Raw genomic sequence first — 19,386 nt, 5'->3', positions numbered from 1 at the left:
ATAGCACAGAATACACAGGGTTTAATATCTTGACTTTTTAAGGTAATGATAAACATACCCTAGAAGGTAAATATGCCCTGAAAATCACTCCATGGCTATACATGGAAAATCTTCTCATTTCTTTATCCTATTGGTTAGAAAGTATGCAGGTTCCTCAGTTCCCCATAGCCTGCCCATCATATTGAAATGCTTGGGATTTTGCCAGTCTGAGAAGTGAGATGTCATCTAAGTCTAGTATTGATTTTTTTCTTTCTCTCTCTCTTTTTTTTTTTCACTATGAGCAAGATTAAGGGTAATTTTCATTTCATGTACTGAAAACTAAGTTCTTGCTGCTTATTTTATGAGTAACTTGTCTTTTAAAGTTTCTTATTACTCTGTGAAATTTAGAGTCATTTTTGGCTCAAATTTTTATAAACAGTTTCAAAATCTTATCTGAATAAACTAGAGCAATTAGATTTTGTTCTGTTTTTCTTTTCTCTTATTTTCATTAAAATATCTTATGTTTGATCAAATATTATGATCTACAGTTTCTTATTTTTGAAATTTACTGAGGTATTCATTACATAGTATGTGACCCACTTTTGTGGCTTACATATTCATAGATAAAAAGATATTTTCTTCTGAAAAGTTTTATAGTCTTATCTATTCTGTTTGTCTCTAATTTATCAAAAAAAATTTTAGTTACTACACTGTATTAAGTGGGGATCTAGTTTTATTTCTTTTTGCTTATATATAGAGCAGCTAGCCAATTGAAATATGTAGTCTTTTTTTTTTTTTCACATTACAGTGGTATGTATATGTTAAAGTGTAAGCTACTGTAACAAAATGTAAATGCAGAACATAGTGGCATGAATAGCCTAGAAGTTTATTTTTCATAAAAGTCCTGCAGCTGTAAGAAAATGGCATCATTGTGCTCCATGAGGTTATTCACTGAGCTAAGTGTTTTTCATCTGGTTGCTTCAGTTTTTCCCCTGAGCTTTTATTCTTATGTGCATGACTTAATGAGGTATAATTAGCTATCTTTTTTTGTTTTGTCTCTTTTGTTGTCTTGTTGTCAAAAACTCAAAAGCTTGATTTTATTGATCCTCTTTTGTGTGTTATTGTTAAGTTTATTTTGTATTTTTATTGAATATGTGAGTTGTGCTCTCGTGGTGTTTAGCAGGTAGATTCCTCTCTCCATGGAATCTTCCAAGTGAGAAATATTGGAGTGGGTTGCCATTTCCTTCTCCAAGGGATCTTCCCAACCCAGGGATTGAACCTGCATCTCTTACATCTCCTGTATTGGCAGGTGGATTCTTAACCACTTGCATCACCAGGAAAGTCCATATTCATATATAGAAATACTCAGTATTGTCAGGATGTCAGCTCTTCCCAAAATGATGTATAGAGTCAATGCAATCCCAGTCAAAATTCCAGCAAGTTATTTTGTGTGTATCAACAAACTGATTGTGAAGTTTATACAGAGAAGCAAAAACCTCAGAATAGTCAACACAGTATTGAAGGAGAATAACAGAGTTGGAGGACTGATACTACTCAACTTCAAGGTTTAATATGAAGCCACAGTGATCAAGGCAGCCTGGTTTTGGTGGAAGAATAGACAAGTTGATCAGTGAAACAGAATAGAGAGCCCAGGATAGAGTCCCTTATAAATAGAGTCAAACCTATTTTTGACAAAGAGGCAAAGGCAATACAGTGGAGCAAAAGATAGTCTCTCTGACAAGTGCTAGTGAAATAACTGAACTCTATGTGCAAAAGAATGAATCGAGACAGATACAAACTTTTCACAAAAATTAACTCAAGGTGGATCATATACCTAAATGTAAAATGCTAAACCATAAAACTCTTAGAAGATAACGTGGGAGAAAAATCTCGATAACTTAGGTATAAAGGTATCTTTTCAGGTACAACACCAAAGACATAACCCAAGAAAGAAATAATTGATTAGCTGTACTTGATTAAAATCAGTAATTTTTTCTCTGTGAAAGATAACTAGAAGACAAGCCACAAACTTGGAGAAAATACATGCAAATAATATACAGGACAAAGGACTGTTATCTAAAATACACAGAACTTTCAAACTCAGCAGTAAGAAAGTAACCTGATTAGAAAGTGGACCAAAAATTTGACACCTCACCAAGGAAGATATACAGATGGCAGATACACATATGAAAAATGTTCCACATCATATGTCATTAAGTAAATGCAAACAGAAACAACAGTGAGTTACTGCTACACTATCAGAATAGCCAAAATCTGAAACACTGGCACCCATAAAGGCCGGGGAGGATATGGAGTGTCAGGAAATCTCAGATTCCTGGTGGGAACGCAGAATTATATAACCACTTTGGAAAAAGGTTAAAGTGTCTGCCCACAATGCGGGAGACCCAGGTTTGATTCCTGGGTCAGGAAGATCCCCTGGAGAAGGAAATGGCACCCCACTCCAGTATTCTTGCCTGGAGAATCTCATGAAGGGAGGAGCCTGGTAGGCTACAGTCCACGGGGTTGCAAAGAGTCGGAGACGACTGAGCTACTTCACTTTCACTTTCTTGGAAAACAAATTAGCTGGTTTTACAAAGCTGAACATACTTGTACTATATGATCCAGCAGCTCCTTGATATTTATTCAAAGGTGTTGAAAACTTTCGTATACACAGAAACCTGCACATGTATCTTAAGAGCAGCTTTATTCATAATTGCCAAAACATGAAATCAACCAAGATGTCCTTCAGTAGGTGAATGGATTAGTAAACTGTGGTACATAACATTGTGGTATTTATCAGCAGTAAAACAAAATGAATTTTCAAGCAATGAAAAGGTGTGGGGGTACCTGGTAGCATAAATGCAGATTACTAAATGGAAGAAGCCAATTGAGAATGGTGCATACTGTAAGATTTCACCTGTATTCTGAAAAAGGCAAAACTATGGAGACAACAAAATTCAGGATTTGGAAGGAGTTTGGGTGGATAGCCAGAACACAGAGAATTTTGGGGATAGTGAAAATAATGTTAAAAAAAATGTTAAAAGATGAATATATGTCACTACACATTTGCCCATACCCATTGAATGTACAGTATTAAACCTTAAGTAAACTGGACTTTGGGTGATTATGATACATTAATAATCTTTGGTAATAAATGTACCAGCCTGGTGGAGGATGCTGGTAATGAAGGAGGCTATGCATGTGTGGTGGCAGGGAGTATAGGAGAAATCTGTTCCTTCTTCTCAATTTTATTTTAAATCAGTATTCTAAAAAAATTAAAAAGAAAACAAACTAGGAAACAAGAAGTTGGTGATAGTTAACCAGTAATGTTAATTAGCAGTTCTTAAACTTTAGCATTCCTCAGAAACACCTGGAGGGCTTGTTAGTGAACTCAGGTTGTTGGATCCTATCTCCATTGTTTTCTTCAGTAGGTCTAGGATGGATCTGAGAACATATTTTGCTAAGGAAATTTCCAGGTTTTTAATGTTGCTCTGGGGACCACAATTTAAGGATCTCTTAAGTTTCTAATTCTATATGTTATGTCCTTATAAAACAGTGCCATGTTGTATCTTTCATACCTTGATTAAAAAATTAAAGATGATGTAAATATGGCATTAATGTGGCTTGATACTGTGTGTTTATTTTTCTTGTACTTCTCTGAGCTTGATGTTAGCAAATAGTTTGCTTTTAAAACAATGAGGACAATGATGTATGAATATTTATCCCTTTTATATTTATGTAATACAGCTTATTAAAGAATGAGTTTAACACAGATTAGCATGAAGCTTATGGCTAATTAGAATTGTTTTGGACTTTCTGAAATGCTCTGATAAATTACCTCCTTTGTATATTTTTTTTTCCATTTTGGTGGTTGCATTCAACTTTGTACTATTTGTCTAAATCAGCTAGTATTGATTTAGTTATTTTAAATATTGCTTACCAGTGTTTGTAAGTATACACATACTTCAGATAGGCAAAACAGTTGATTTAGCTATTTTAAATATTAGTGTGCTCATATGTACTTTCGTAAGTACGCACATTTTAAAAATAGCTGAAACGGCCTTGCTTGGTTTGAACAAACCATGCAGTTCTAAGAACATATGAACATATGATTCTTATGATTTTTCTTTAAAGAATTTGAAGACATGATTTTCTCTTCTTATATTGGCAGAAAGAAATTTCTCATTCCATAGATTTTGCCTTTGCTTACAGTGTTCTAGCCATTGAAACATATACCTGTTTAATTTCAATGATTATGAAGATGAGTTGTCCAGATCATTACTGTGAAGTTCTCATTTTCTAAAGACCTGAATTACCTGGATGAGTAAAGGATATGAGGTTGAAGGTTCACAGTGTCTGTGAGAAAGTTCAACTGCTTTGGTATTTGCTTATTAAAAAATTGATATTGTTTTCCAAAGCTTTTGATTATGAAACCTAGTCATTTTTCCTACTTATTGCCTTTTGGACTTGGGTGAATGGAAGGTAGGACATACTGTTGGCTTTGTGAGAAAGGAAGTTATGGATAGGAGAGTGGAGTTAATGTATTATTTCAGGAATTAAATTATTTTTATTCCCAGTAGTGTAACACCTGACATTTTTCAGTGACACTATTTGAAAAGTTACAGAGAAGTGACTTTCAGATTAACATTTTTAAATTTAAAGGTGTCTTATGCTAGTCTGTTCTTGTTTTTATAGAGAGGATCTGACGAACTACTCTCAGGCACTGTTCTCAGTAGTCCAAACTCTAACATGACCAGCATGGTGGTTACAGGTAAGTGTTACTCTCTTAACAGTCTCATTATTTGCCATTTTGCAGGGCAGAATGTTACAAGTTTGGTGTGCTTTACCAGAATAGCCTTTATTTTTAAATGCTTTGTGTTGAAACATTTTAGAGGAAATTTTGCTACAGTATATATGTATCAAGTGGAAAAAAAAAAACTGAAGTGGATGTCTTGTGGTCAAGTAATTAAATCTGATAGCTTTTTAAAAAAATGACAATTATAAGCTTTTTTTTCTTTCATTTACAAGTTTCCTCACTCTCACTTCTTTTGTACTTTCGTGTTTAGCTTTCATGTTTGTATGTCATAAAATATTTTTACTGTAAGTATTTCTTCTCAATCCCACAAATCCTACAGCCCCAAATACAAGATTCAGTTGCATAGTTGTCTTTTTTATGTGGTTTTAGTATGTTTCTCTGCTGTAACAGTATTGTAATTCTTTGGCTCGATTTCCTTTATTTACTTGAAAATGTAAGATTTGTTTAATCTTCACAGGGTATTTAAACTTTATATATTTGAAATAATTGGTTGGTTGTATTGTCTGTCTGTAAATATGTGGACCAATATTTAGACCTTAGATTTTTGGCCAGTGGACCAAATTTGAATCTGATGATGAATGAATGAGTTTGCTTTATAACTGTACATTTTATGTTATTTACCTTAACCAAGGTTTCTTTTTACTAAACCCTTTCCTGAATTACCTGTTTGAGGAATCATTTACACTGGGCAATATAAAGATTGTAAAAGAATGAAAGCATTTTGGTTTTCTTTAGATAACCTCGCCCATGTATTTGTACACCTCAGTGCACACATACAGACCCTGCAAGTTAAATAAAAATTATAAAGAAGTATTCTCCAAGTATAGTTACAATAATAAGATGAATTTTTCTTCACATTGTCATTACTAAGTTTTCCATGTCACAATTACAAAGCAAAATTACTGACCATGATTTTGAAAGTCAGGGTACCATGTGCAGATAATTGAACAAACAAGCTCAGATGTCTGTATCTCTGCCAGTTTCATTTTTTTGAAACTGTACATTTAATGATTGATAATGGAAATGTTTTTAAAACTGATTTGTAGGGCTATGACAGACTAGTAGCAGCCTTTCCTTCTTTCCATCTTCCCCCAAAATGAAAAAACATAAAATAGAGTAAAATATGTAGGACAGCTGTTGTCTGGAATTGATGAGTAAATAGTATAAGATGGTGATCCTTGAGATAAAGGAAACATGTGAAATGAATCTCATAGTTTAGCTTTTCTCCTTTGAGGTACCCTACTGTTAAGAACATGGAGGTGGAACCCAAGCAGAGCATGAAGGTGTCACTGTGCTGAAGAGAGTAAGATTGGAATTCAGAGCTTCTGAGACATTTGGAATTTATGGAGAAGGATCCTGAAAAAGGAACTCGTTTGAGGGTTTGGGCATAGGTCAGAAGGCAGAATTTGGTGTAGGGATTCTTAAATCAGAAGTTTGAATAATGACTGGGCTGCACATGTGCAGGTTAACACACTCATAGTCTGTCAGGAATGACTTAGTATGGGGCTGAGAGTTAGAATGGTGATTCCATAGGTTGTACAGTGCTCTGAGACATTGGAGTTTTGGGAAGTTAGAATACATACGTCTTGTGGATTACCTCAAGCATTCTCTTTAGGCTGCAGAATGCTCAGGCTTTCAGAGAAAGGATCATACACTAATATTAATAGTAACAATCATAAGACTAAGTTAAGAGACTGTGATAGTCCAGTCTGACAAAACGTGAAGAATTCACCAGTAATTTAATAGCCTGCCTAAATAAAACAGTATCCCCTAAGGGAGACAACGTGATTCAGTCTTCCCACAATTATCCACAATATTCTACCTACATCAAATGTTACAATCATGTGAAGAAGTATTCAATAAGAATAGACCTCAAAATGTTCTAAACATTGGAATTTGTAGACAGAGACTATAAGTATTTTTAAAGCTGTGAAAGAAAATATTGAAAGAATGAACATGGAAGAATGTGTTGAGAAAGCTATAAAGCAAGCATATAGAAATGCTGTAACTGAAAAATACCATATTCACACAGTATTTGGAATGGAAAATTCACTAATTGAGACTAACAAGTTTGGAGACAGCTGAAGAAAGGTTAGTAAACTTGAGTACAGATGGATAGAGATTATTTAGTTTCCAGAGAGAATAAAATTATGTCTTTGGATGATCAGGCAGTCTAATGTATGTGTCCTTGGAGTTCTCAGAGAGGGAGTAAAGAGAATGCTGCCAAATATGTATGTGATTGAAGCAGTAATAACTGAAAATGTCTAAAATCTGAAGAAAAATGCCAAGTAGGATTAAAAAAAAAAAACATTTTGTTGTTCAGTCACTACGTCATGTCAGCCTATTTGCGACCCCATAAACTGCATTACTCCAGGCTTCCCTGTCCTTCACCGTCTCCCAGAGTTTGCTCAAACCCATGTCCATTGAGTTGGTGATGCCATCCAACTGTCTCATCCTCTGTCGCCCCCTTCTCCTGCCCTCAACCTTTCTCAGCATCAGAATCTTTTCCAATGAGTAGGTTCTACACATCAGGTGACCAAAGTATTGGAGCTTCAACAAAGATGCATAGTTAAAAGCTGGTAGAAATTTGGAGGACTGACTCCTGTTTTCAAGTTATTGTAAATCCTAAAGTAAACAAAACAATATCATATTAACATAAAGGTACATAGATTTTAGTGGAACAGAATAGAGAGTCCAAGAAAAAAGCTACACAATTATGGAAAACTGGTTTTTGACAAAGGTACAAAGGCAGTTCAGTAGAGGGGAAAAAATTAGATTTTTCAGCAGAGAGTTGTATCACATCATAGGATATCCATATGCTGCCAACAACAGCAGCAGCAGCAAACTTCTTGGATCTATGTTTTGTTGTTTAGTTGTTAATTTGACCCCAAAAGCATGGTCTATGAGAGAACAAATGGGACTTGATCAGTTTTAAAAACTTAACATTATTCAAAATACAGTTAAGAGAATGAAAAGACAAGCCATAGAGCGGCAGACATCTTTACAAATCATGCAGTTGATAAAGGATTTTTATCCAGAGTAAAAATTAAAGCTAAAGTGAGACAACTTTGCCTATTTCTACAATAGCCAATATTTAAAAGAGTGACCATACTAAGTGTTGAAAAGGATGTAAGGGTACTGTAACACTCATATACTGTTGATGGGAATGTAAAATTGTCGAACTATTTTCGAAAACAATTTGGCAGTTTCTTAAAAACATTAAACATTTACTGTATGATCCAACTTTGTTTCCTAGGTACTTAACCCAAGAAAAATGATAGCATATACTCATCACTCATGTAAATGTTTCTCGTAGCTTTATTTGTAATATCTAAAGCCTAGAACAACCCGAGGGTCCATCAGTGACTCTTTTGGCATTGAATTTCATGCATACAATGAAATACTGCACAGCCATATAGAGTGACCTATTGTTCTATGAGCTTTCCTGGTGGCTCAGTGGTAAAGAACTTGCCTGCCAATACAGGAGGTGTGGGTTCCATTCCTGGGTTGAGAAGATCCCCTGGAGAATGAAGTGGCAGCCTACTCCAGTATTCTTGCTTGGGAAATCCCATGGACAGAGGAGTCTGATGGGCTACAGTCTGTGGTGGTGCAAAAGAGTCAGACACAACTTAGCAACTAAACACAACAACAAAGCCAGGGGTATGGGCCGGGGGGAGGGTTTGTAACGGACATAAGGAATTTGGAGATGATGGGTATGTATATTCTTTTATGCTGAAGGTTTCATAGATGTAAACATACGTCAAAACTTGTCAGACGACTGTAGTTTTATATGAAGCTTATTTTACGTGAATTGTACCTCAGAAACACTGTTTAAAATAAAAAACCCATAGAGGAATTAAAATGGAATACTGTCAAATATTGCAAGAGAAGAACAACAAAACACTGGATGGTTAGAAAATTAATGGCTAGATGTTAAACCCAGTCATAAATCTCTAAATGTAAATTGGCTAAACTAACATAGTCTCGTAGTAACCACTGGTTATATAAGGCTATAGAGCATATAGAATGTGACTACTCTTAATTGATAAGTGAATGGGTGGTGTGCTTCAAAGATGTCATACTGAAAAAATAAGGATGTAAAACATCTCAAAAAATTTTTTGAAATACTGATTATATGTTGATGTGGTGGCTTAGATTGTGAAGAATCTGCCTGCAATGCAAGAGACCCAGGTTTGATCCCTGGGTCAGCAAGATCCCTTGGAGAAGGAAATGGCAACCCACTTCAGTGTTCTTGTGTGGAGAATTCCTTGGACAGAGGGTAGGAGCCTGGTGGGCTACAGTCCATGGGGTCGCAGAGTCAGACATGACTGAGTGACTAACACCTCACTTTCACAGTAATATTTCAGATATATTGGATTAAAATATATATTAAAATTAATTTCACTTTCTTTTACTTCTCGGTATGGTTATTAGAAACTTAAAAGTATGTGATTTGTATATTTCTTTTGACTATTAGTGGTCTAAGAAGTTGAATTAAAAGACAAAGTCATATTGGATTAAAAAGTACTACACTGTCTACTTCTGAAGTCAGGTTGAAGTATAGAGACACAAGTTGGAAAAGGATGGAAAATAATATTTCATGCAAATATAGCACAGGAAAGTTCATGTAACTGTATTGATATCAGATGAATTAGAATTCAAGACAAGAAGTATTGGCTGTATTGTTATAAAAAGACATATTTCTTAGTGTCAAAAGGGTCAGTATATTGGAAAACATAACGTTCCTTAATCTGTATATTAGTAATAACAGTTTCAAAGTACATTTTAAAAATGACAAAAGAGAAGCAGAAAAATCTACAATTTTAAATTTAAAACTGGGCGTTTTAATATTGTTCATAGTAATCAATAAGACAAATCAATCTTAAAAAATACATGGAAGTTTTGAACAGTGCTATCGGCTCAGCTTAACTTACATTTATAAAACATGCAGTAACTGCAGAATAACTTTTAAAGCCAATATAGGATGTTCAACATGATTTTAAAAGTAAATTTCAAATGACAGAAAGTTTGTACAGTATCTGATTATCCTGGGATTTAACTAAAAATAAAAAACAGAAATCTAGGAAATTGCCAAATATTTAGAAATTTCCATAATCCTGTACAGCACATGAATCATAGGATATTTCTGATTGAGTAAAAATGAAAACACAACAAAATTGTATTTTCTCAGAATATAGAAGAAAATATAGAAATGTTCCCCACACCACCTCCAAGAAGTGCATGGGGGGAAATAGTTCTGTACCTACATTAGATACTTATCTACCTTTGTTGGCTCCATGTTAAAAAAAAAAAAAACTGTTTAAAATTCCTTTTGAGAAAGAAAAAACAAAAATTACTGGTATCAGTAGTGGAAGTGGCTGTATTACTATAGATCCTATACAGTGATCCATAGATCCTTATTATAGGAAAATAAGACAGTATTACAGGCATCAGTAATGCCAATAAATTCAACAAATGAAATAGAGAATTTCTTTTATAAATTTAGTTTAAAAAACTGATATTTTAGATTAACTCTCTATATATTAATAGATAGTATTATAGGCATCAGTAATGCCAATAAATTCAACAAATGAACTAGACAAATTTCCTTACAAATCTAGTTTAAAAAACTGATAGATTACCTCTTAAATATTATTATAGATATAGGTTATCTTTATATCTATTATCAAAATTGAATTTTTAATTTAAAAAAGTGTTAGTCACTCAGTCATCTCTGAGTCTTTGCTTTGTGACCCTGTGGACTATAGCCTGCCAGCCTCCTCTGTCCTTGGAATTCTCCAGGCAGGAATACTGGAGTGGGTAACTGTGCCTTTCTCCATGGTATCTTCCCAACCCAGGGATCAAACCTGGGTTTCCTGCATTGAAGGCAGATTCTTTCCTGTCTGAGCCACCAGGGAAGCCCTAAGTTATTTTTCCACAAAGATTTCTCAGGCATAGGTGATTTCACTGGTCAGTGGTTTTCTCTTGAAGGTGGTTTTACTCGGGCATAGGTGGTTTCACTGTTGAATTGTATGAAATGTCAAAGAAAGAAATAGTCATCTTTTAACCTTTTAGACAAAGAGAATGCTCCTTAATTCACTTTATGAAGCTACTGAAATCAAAATCTAACAAAGATAATATAAGAATAACAGATTTCACACTAATACTTTTCATTTACATAAATGTGGACATTCTTCACAAGATATTAGCAAATCACATTCAGCAGTATGTAAAAGATAATTCATGATGACTAATTGAGATTTACCCCTTGATTGTAGGGTTTACCAGTGGGAAATGAACTCTACATAATCACAGTAATAGAATAACAGAGGGAAAAAAATCACCAGGTTAATAGAAGCAGAAAAAGCATTTTACAAAAAATTCAGCATCTATTCATGATAAAAAAGTTCTCAGAAAGCTAACAAGAAAAGGGAACCTTCTACAAGATACACAGAGGGGATCTACTAAGAGCCTACAACAAGTTTCATTCATGATAGTGGAACACTGAATATTTTCTTAAAATTAGGAATGAAGTAAGGATGTGTCTTCCCAGAATATTTCTAGCATTTACTTTCTTTAAGGCAAGTAAAATAAATAAAAAGCATAAAGTTTAGAAGGGGAGAAGTAAAACTGTCTTATTCACAGTCAACATGATTTTTAAAATAGAAAACTCAATAGAATCCAAGTGATTTTTAGAACAGATATGGGATACAGTTTAAATTTTTTCTGATAGTCTTAGCAAATTTTTGGAAAATGAACTTTTAAAAAATCCATTTATGGGAACTTTAGAAAAAATATCAAGAAATTTAACAAAAAGTTGCATGCGTTATACTAAGGAGACTGAACTTTTTTAGAAGAGATTTACATTTTAGAAAGGATTTTTGTTCTGTTTGTGTGGGGTTTTTTTGTTTTTTTTTAAGGTGGCAGAGGCAAATTGAAGATATCAAGGTCCTTAATTTTAGAGTCTGAGAAGTAAAATATGGAGAAAATGATGTATCAAGAAATTAGAACAATTTCTGAGTTGGGAAGTAGACTTTGATAGAAGTATTAAGAGTTTTGGCCTGGAATCACTGGGTAATGGATAGTACAATAGTTCTGTTAACAAAAGGAACAAAGTAGAGAAATTTGATTTGATTTTGTTGAAAAGAAAGAACAGTCTGTTAATTGTCTTCCTTTTTTAAAGGATGTTTAGAATAACAATACTTTATGCTAAGGAATGAATCAAGTCTTTTTGTAGTGATGGAATAAAGTTCTTAAAGCCTGTTTTAACATGAGAAATTTATATGCATTCAGTTTATTTTACCTTTTCTGAACAGAGGCATTGAGTTTTAAAATTTTTGTGTTTTTCCTAACATAGATGAGGGTAAGATCTGTGTATATGCAGACAGATGCCAACTTGAATCATAAGACCTTTGAAAACCAGTAGCTGTACTTAGCTAGAAAAATAAACAGTTGTCATCCAGATGTCTCAAAAATGGACTTTACAGACAATATTACTAGGACATTTTAATGATTGTCAGATGCAAAATAGTATTTTATTTTTATGTTCCAGCTTTTTCCATGTCTGTTCTAATTGACTTTATAGAATTCTTGCTTCCAGTAGCATGTCTCAGCAGCCTTTCCCTGTCTAGACTGTCTTCCTCTACAGCTGTATTTCTGTCAAAGAAAAAAAAGAATTTTAGACGTGGGGGAAGTTAATGTTATTAGAAACTTAGTCTTAGGGAAATAATCTTGAACTATTTTGTATTAAACTAGTTCCTTTAGAAGTTAAACATTTCAAAGACACAGCTCTGATGGATTGGAATTGGATTTTATTGGAAGGAATGTGTAATTATTTGAAAGTGGGGAGGAGGCTTGACAGTGGTAAGATAGGGTCTGTCTTGAGTCCATTTTATACAGGTATGGAGATGGGATACCTCTTTAAGTTAGGTGTATTTCTGCCAGTGCTGGTGTTAATCTATAATATCAGGATTTGTTATTGCTGAAACTATGACTTTTTATTTCATTATGTGAATCATTTTACAGATTTTGTTACATGTTACTCAGAACTGTTTGAGATATGTCTGTTTTAACTTTTATATACAGACATTTTTGATATGATGTCATTTCATTTTATTGTAATGTTTTGAAACTATTCCAGCACATTGTTTCAGTTTGAATCTCTATGAGGGTCCTAAGAACATGTCCTCTTACATAGAGGTGATGGGAGCCTTCCTCTAGTATAGTCTGCATGCTTAGTCGGTCAGTCGTCAGTCATGTCTGACTATTTGTGACCCTTTGGAATGTAGCCCGCCAGGTTCCTCTGTCCTTGGAATTCTCCAGGCGAGAATACCAGAGTGGGTTGCCATTTGCTCCTCCAGAGTATCTTCCCGACCCAGGGTTGAACCCACTTTTCTCCTGTATTGGTACGTGGATTCTTTACAACCGAGCCACCTGGGAAGCCCCTTTGTTGTCCAGCCGCTCAGTCATGTCCAACTGTTTGTGACCCCACAGACTGCAGCACACCAGGCTTCCCTGTCCTTCACCGACTCGAAGAGTTTGCTCAGACTCATACCCATTGAGTTGGTGATATCATCCAGCCATCTCATCCTCTGTCATCCCCTTCTCCTTCTTTCCCAGCATTAGGGTCTTTTCTAATAAGTCAGCTCCTCGCATCAGGTGGCCACAGTACTGGAGCTTCAGAATCAGTCCTTCCAATGAATATTCAGGATTGATTTCCTTTAGCATTGACTGGTTTTACTTCCCTGCAGTCCAAGGGACTCTCACGAGCCTTCTCCAACATTACAGTTCAAAAGCATGAATTCTTTGGTGCTCAGCCTTCTTTATGGTCCAACTCTCACATCTGTACATGACTCCTGGAAAAAATCACATCCATAGCCTTGACAGTACTGACCTTTGTCAGCGAAGTAATGTCTCTGCTTTTTAATGCACTAAGCTTGTCATTGCTTTTCTTCCAAGGAGCAAGCATCTTTTAATTTCATTGCTCCAGGCACCATCTGCATTGATGTTGGAGCCTAAAAACATTGTCACTGTTTTCATTGTTTCCCCGCTTATTTGCCGTGAAGTGTTAGGGCCAGATACCATGATCTTTGATTTTGGATGTTGAGTTTTAAGCCAGCTTTTTCACTCTTCATCAAGAGGCTCTTTTGTTCCTCTTCATTTTCTGCCATATGGATGGTATCATCTGCATATCTGAGGTTATTGATACTTCTCCCTGCAGTCTTGATTCCAGCTTGTGCTCCATCCAGCCCAGGATTTCTCATGATGTATTCTGCATATAAGTTAAAATAAACAGGGTGACAGTATACACCAATTTTGTGCCCAATTTTGAACCAGTCTGTTGTTCCACGTCTGGTTCTAACTGTTGCTTCTTGACCTGCATACAGGCTTTGCAGAGGCAGGTAAGGTAGTTTGGTATTCCTGACTCTTTAAGAATTTTCCACAGTTTGTTGTGATCCACATAGCCAAAGCCTTTCGCATAGTCAATGAAGCAAATGTTTTTGTAGAATTCTCTTGCTTTTTCTGTGACCCAAAGAATGTTGGCAGTTTGATCTCTTGATTCCTCTTGCCTTTTCTAAACCCAGCTTAAACATCTGGAAGTTCTGGGTTCACGTACTGTTGAAGCCTAACTTGGAGAATTTTGAGCATTACTTTACTTGCATGTGAAATGAGTGGAATTGTGCATTAGTTTGAACATTCTTTGACATTGCCTTTCTTTGGGATTGGAATGAAAACTGACCTTTTCCCAGTCCTGTGGCCACTGCTGAGTTTTCCAAATTTGTTTGCACATTGAGTGCAGCATTTGCACAGAATCATCTTTTAGGATTTGTAATAGCTCAACTGGAATTCCATCATCCCCACTAGCTTTGTTCGTAGTAATGCTTCCTAAGTCACACTTGACTTGGCACTCCAGAGTGTCTGGCTCTAGGTGAGTGATCCCACCATCGTGGTTATCTGGGTCATGAAAATCTTTTTTTGTATAGTTCTTCTGTGTATTCTTGCCACCTCTTCTTAATATCTTCTGCGTCTGTTAGGCCCTTTATTGTGTCCATCTTTCCATGAAATATTCTCTTGGTATCTGTTATTTTCTTGCAGAGATCTCTAGTCTTTCCCCTTCTGTTATTTTCCTCTATTTCTTTGCATTGTTCACTTAGAAAGGCCTTATCTCTCCTTGCTATTCTTTGGAACTTTGTATTTACATAGGTAAATCTTCCCTTTTCTCCTTTGCTTTCACTTCTCTTCTTTTCTCAGCTATGTAAGACCTCTTCAGATAAACATTTTGCCTTTTTGCATTTCTTTTTCTTGGGGAAGCCCATAGCCTTCTATTATTTTCCAAGTCATGCATAAGTTACATTTGGCAGCTAGGCTGTGCAGCTTCTCAGAAATAGAGTTACAGGCAGGTTTTACAGTAAACCTAGTAAGATTTTTTTTTTGTTCAGTGTCTGTTGAAATTAACTAACAGCTAAAAAGTATTCTCTATCAGTGTATACTCACATTTCTGGTTAACTGTTTTTTGAAATTTATTTTCCCATGTAGGGATGGAAAGATAAGAAAGATAAGTATGATCATTCATTTTCCTTAGCTCAGATTCTTTGTTGTTTTTAAAGCTAGCAGCTTGTGTAACACTATGCTTTGCCTTGAAGTCTAACTAAAACTTCTAGTCATACAACTCAATACCGGGGAAACAAGCCAATGAAAAGTGGGAAAAAGACCTAAACAGACATTTCTTCAAAGAAGACATACAGATGGCTAACAAACTCTTGAAAAGATGCTCAACATCGCTCATTATTAGAGAAATGCAAATAGAAACTACAATGAGATATCACTTCACACCAGTCAGAATGGCCATCATCAAAAAATCTACAAAAAATAAATGCTGGAGAGTGGAGAAAAGGGAATGCTCCTGCATGGTTGGTGGGAATGTAAATTGATACAGCCACTGTGGAATACGGTATGGAGATTGCTTAAAACACTAGGAATAAAAGCACCATATGACCCAGCAATCCCACTTCTATGCATATACCCTGAAGAAACCAAAATTGAATGAGACACATGTATTCCATTGTTGATTGCAGCACTATTTACAATAGCTAGAACATGGAAGTAACCTAGATGTCCATTGACAGGTGAATGGATAAAGAAGTTGTGGTACGTACACACAATGGACTATTACTCAGCCATGAAAAGGAACACATTTGAGTCAGTTCTAATGAGGTGGGATGAACCTAGACACTGTTATACAGCACAAAGTAAGTCAGAGAAATAAATATCATATTCTAATGCATATATATGGAATCTAGAAAAGTGATACTGAAGAATTTATGTACAGGGCAACAATGGAGAAGTAGACATAAAGAGAATAAACTTAGGGACATGGGGAGAGGGGAGCAGAGGGTGAGATGTATGGAAACAGTTAACATGGAAACTTACACTACCAATTGTAAAATAGATAGCCAGTGGGAATTTGCTGTATGTCTTAGGAAACTCAAATGGGCTCTTATCAACCTAGATGGGTGGGATGGAAGGGAGACGGAAGGAGGTCACAGAGGGAGAGGGTATATGTAAACCTGTGGCTGATTCATGCTGAGGTTTGACAGGAAACAGCAAAATTCTGTGAAGCGATTATCCTTCAGTAAAAATTAATTTAAAAAATAAAACTACTTGCGAAAATAAATTTCAAACTTTTTAGGATTAAAACTGCATTGCCTTTCAGTTACCGTATTTGATAAAGGAAGTTACTAGTGCTTTTTTATAAGCGCTTGCATCTGAAAGACTTGGAAAATGAAAATAAGGAGAGAATACTTAAGTTTTGTTAATAATTTTCACTGAACAGATGAAGTATGTTTTAAGATGTTGCACTTCAAGTTGGTATATACAATTGGAAGTACACAATTAGAATATTGGTCAAATGAGTGAGATTAAAATAATGGGCATATAGAAAAACTTTTACTGAAGTGTTTGTATGAGCAAGTAAGGATAGGAAGGACATGGAGACCAGAACAACTTGGGGCACTCTAACCATTTTGAGACATAAATGAGTTAGCAGATGGAGGTGGGGGGGGGGGGCGGGGGGCGGGGTTGTCACTGTAACCATTTTGAGAAGTAAATGAGGTAGCAGAGGGGTCAGTGTGTGAGTATGTCTACACCCACATGTGTGCATGCCCGCTTGTTGTGTGCACTCAGTCGTGTCCAACTTTTGTGACCCCACAGACTGTAGCCCGCCAGGCTCCTCTATCCATGGAATTTTCCAGGCAAGAATACTGGAAAGGGTTGCCATTTCCTACATCAGGGGATCATCCTGACCCTGGGGTCAAACCCAGTCTCTTACTCCTCCTGTATTGGCAGGCAGATTCTTTACCACTGCACCACTGGGGAAGTAGCTGAGGGGTCCAAACAGGTATTAAATGAATCAGGAATTAAGGAAACTGGAAATGAGGATTACGGGGGCTGTGAGAAAAGAGATTTGGTAAGATGAGAGGGTCCATGGTTCTTTGACCACATGTGGATTTAACAAATAACAGAGAATCTTTGGTGAGACCTTTTTTGTGTTAAAACTACAAGTATAAAAGCCACTAGAAAATAAACTGTGGAATATTCTGAAAGAGTTGGGAATACCAGAACCTGCCTTTTGAGAAATCTTTATGCAGATCAAGAAGCAACAGTTAGAACTGGACATGGAACAACAGACTGGTTCCAAATAGGAAAAGGAGTACTTCAAGGCTGTGTATTGTCATCCTGCTTATTTAATTTATATGCAGAGTACATCATGAGAAAAGCTGGACTGGATGAAGCACAAGTTGGAATTAAGATTGCTGGGAGAGATATCAAAAGCCTCAAATAGCAGATGACACTACCCTTATGGCAGAAAGTGAAGAACTAAAGAGCCTCTTGATGAAAGTAAAAGAGGAGAGTGAAAAAGTTGGCTTAAAGCTCAACATGCAGAAAACTAAGATCATGTCATCTGGTCCCATCACTTCATGGCAAATAGATGAGGAAACAGTGGAAACAGCGGCTGGCTTTATTTTTCTGGGCTCCAAAATCACTGCAGATGGTGACTGCAGCCATAAAATTAAAAGATGCTGGCTCCTTGGAAGACAAGTTAGGACCAACCTAGACAGCATATTAAAAAGAAGAGACATAACTTTGCCAGCAAAGGTCAGTCTAGTCAAAGATACGGTTTTTCCATTAGTCATGTATGGATGTGAGAGTTGGACCATAAAGAAAGCTGAGCACCGAAGAATTGATGCTTTTGAACTGTGGTGTTGGAGAAGACTCTTGAGAGTCCCTTGTACTGTGAGGAGATCCAATCAGTCCATCCTGAAGGAAATCAGTCCTGAATATTCATTGGAAGGACTGATGTTAGGCTGAAACTTCAATACTTTGGCCACATGATGGGAAGAACTTACTCATTGGAAAAGACCCTGGTGCTGGGAAAGATCAAAGGTGGGACAAGAAGGGGATGACAGAAGATGAGATGGTTGGATGGCATCACCAACTAAATGGACATGAGTTTGAGTAAACTCCGGGAGTTGGTGATGGAAAGGAAGGCCTAGCATGCTGCAGTCCATGGTGTTGCAGAGTCGGACACAACTGAGTGAACTGCAACTGAGAAAACAAAGATCAGTCAAAGAGAAAAACAGATGAAACTAGGACTGATCAAAAGTGAAGATATTCACTAGAACTGAGGTAGAAAACTTTGAAATTTATGTTCGAATGTTCAGTTAGAAACAGTGTCTATGTCTTGTTTTGAGTTTATGAGTAGAACAATATCCTCACTAAGCTTTTGCTTTTTAAAATGGCATATATGGGAACTAGTATAATTAAAGATTTCTACAATTTATATGCATCTTATCCATATCTGTTTTGCATAAATTCTTAAAATTTGTTTTAATTATTACTGTTTTTATATACCCAAACCAAAAGTTTTGGGATTTATCTGGGAAGTGCAAGGAAAAGGATTGTGGAAAGCAGTCCAAATTAAACTGAGGGCCACTCAGTTGTGCCCTTTTCTTTTTCCAGGGTTGGGGTACTTTTATGTATGAAAATCAGCTTACTTAATTTTAAAGAAATTTTCATTTCTCAGTTTTGCATTTTCATAGTAATTGGGACTTTCATGATATTTTGCACTAAAATATGAATATGTGAAAGTCACCCTTTCTGAAGCTATTAACTAAGAGGACTTTCAGGTAATGCAGAGAGTCTAAATATTGTTAGTTACATGGCATTTGGAAGGAAAGAACAAATATTCTTTAGCCATTATATGTTACATGAAATTTGTCTTTAGAGTCTTCTAATGGTATAGTGGGTTGAAAGCACAGACTTCAGACTCTTGAGTTTTAATTCTTTTTCTCCCATTTCCTGTCTTTACCACTTCAGTAACTTCCTAACCTTGAGCAACTTCAGAAGCTCTGTCTATAAATGGGATTGATAAGTCATAAAAGCAATCCTAGAATTATGAAGTGCCTGGCATGTAGGTTACTTTCAGTGAATGTTAAATATAAATGCAAATTTTTTATAAATCTTAAAAAAAAACAAAACCAAAACCAAGTTATTTGTCGTCGTCTTTGTGAAAGCTGTCCCATCTACTAAAC

At 35.8% G+C, this 19,386-nt stretch overlaps 1 protein-coding gene across 5 annotated transcripts in view; it reads left to right on the top strand.

The window, feature by feature from the left end:
- PTBP2 (polypyrimidine tract binding protein 2) overlaps positions 1–19,386 on the top strand; it is an 83,226-nt gene that overhangs the window by 20,250 nt on the left and 43,590 nt on the right. For all 5 annotated transcript variants that reach the window (XM_065908238.1, XM_065908233.1, XM_065908224.1 and 2 more), the window contains exon 3: positions 4,675–4,750. In XM_065908238.1, coding sequence (XP_065764310.1) covers positions 4,675–4,750 — 76 coding nt within the window. The remainder of the gene's footprint in view (positions 1–4,674; positions 4,751–19,386) is intronic.

The sequence above is a fragment of the Muntiacus reevesi genome, chromosome 1 (assembly GCF_963930625.1).
Source record: "Muntiacus reevesi chromosome 1, mMunRee1.1, whole genome shotgun sequence".
In the NCBI taxonomy this organism is placed as follows: Eukaryota; Metazoa; Chordata; class Mammalia; order Artiodactyla; family Cervidae; genus Muntiacus; species Muntiacus reevesi.
The sequence above is the reverse complement of the archived record's forward strand: the minus strand, read 5'-3'. Positions and strand labels throughout refer to the sequence as shown.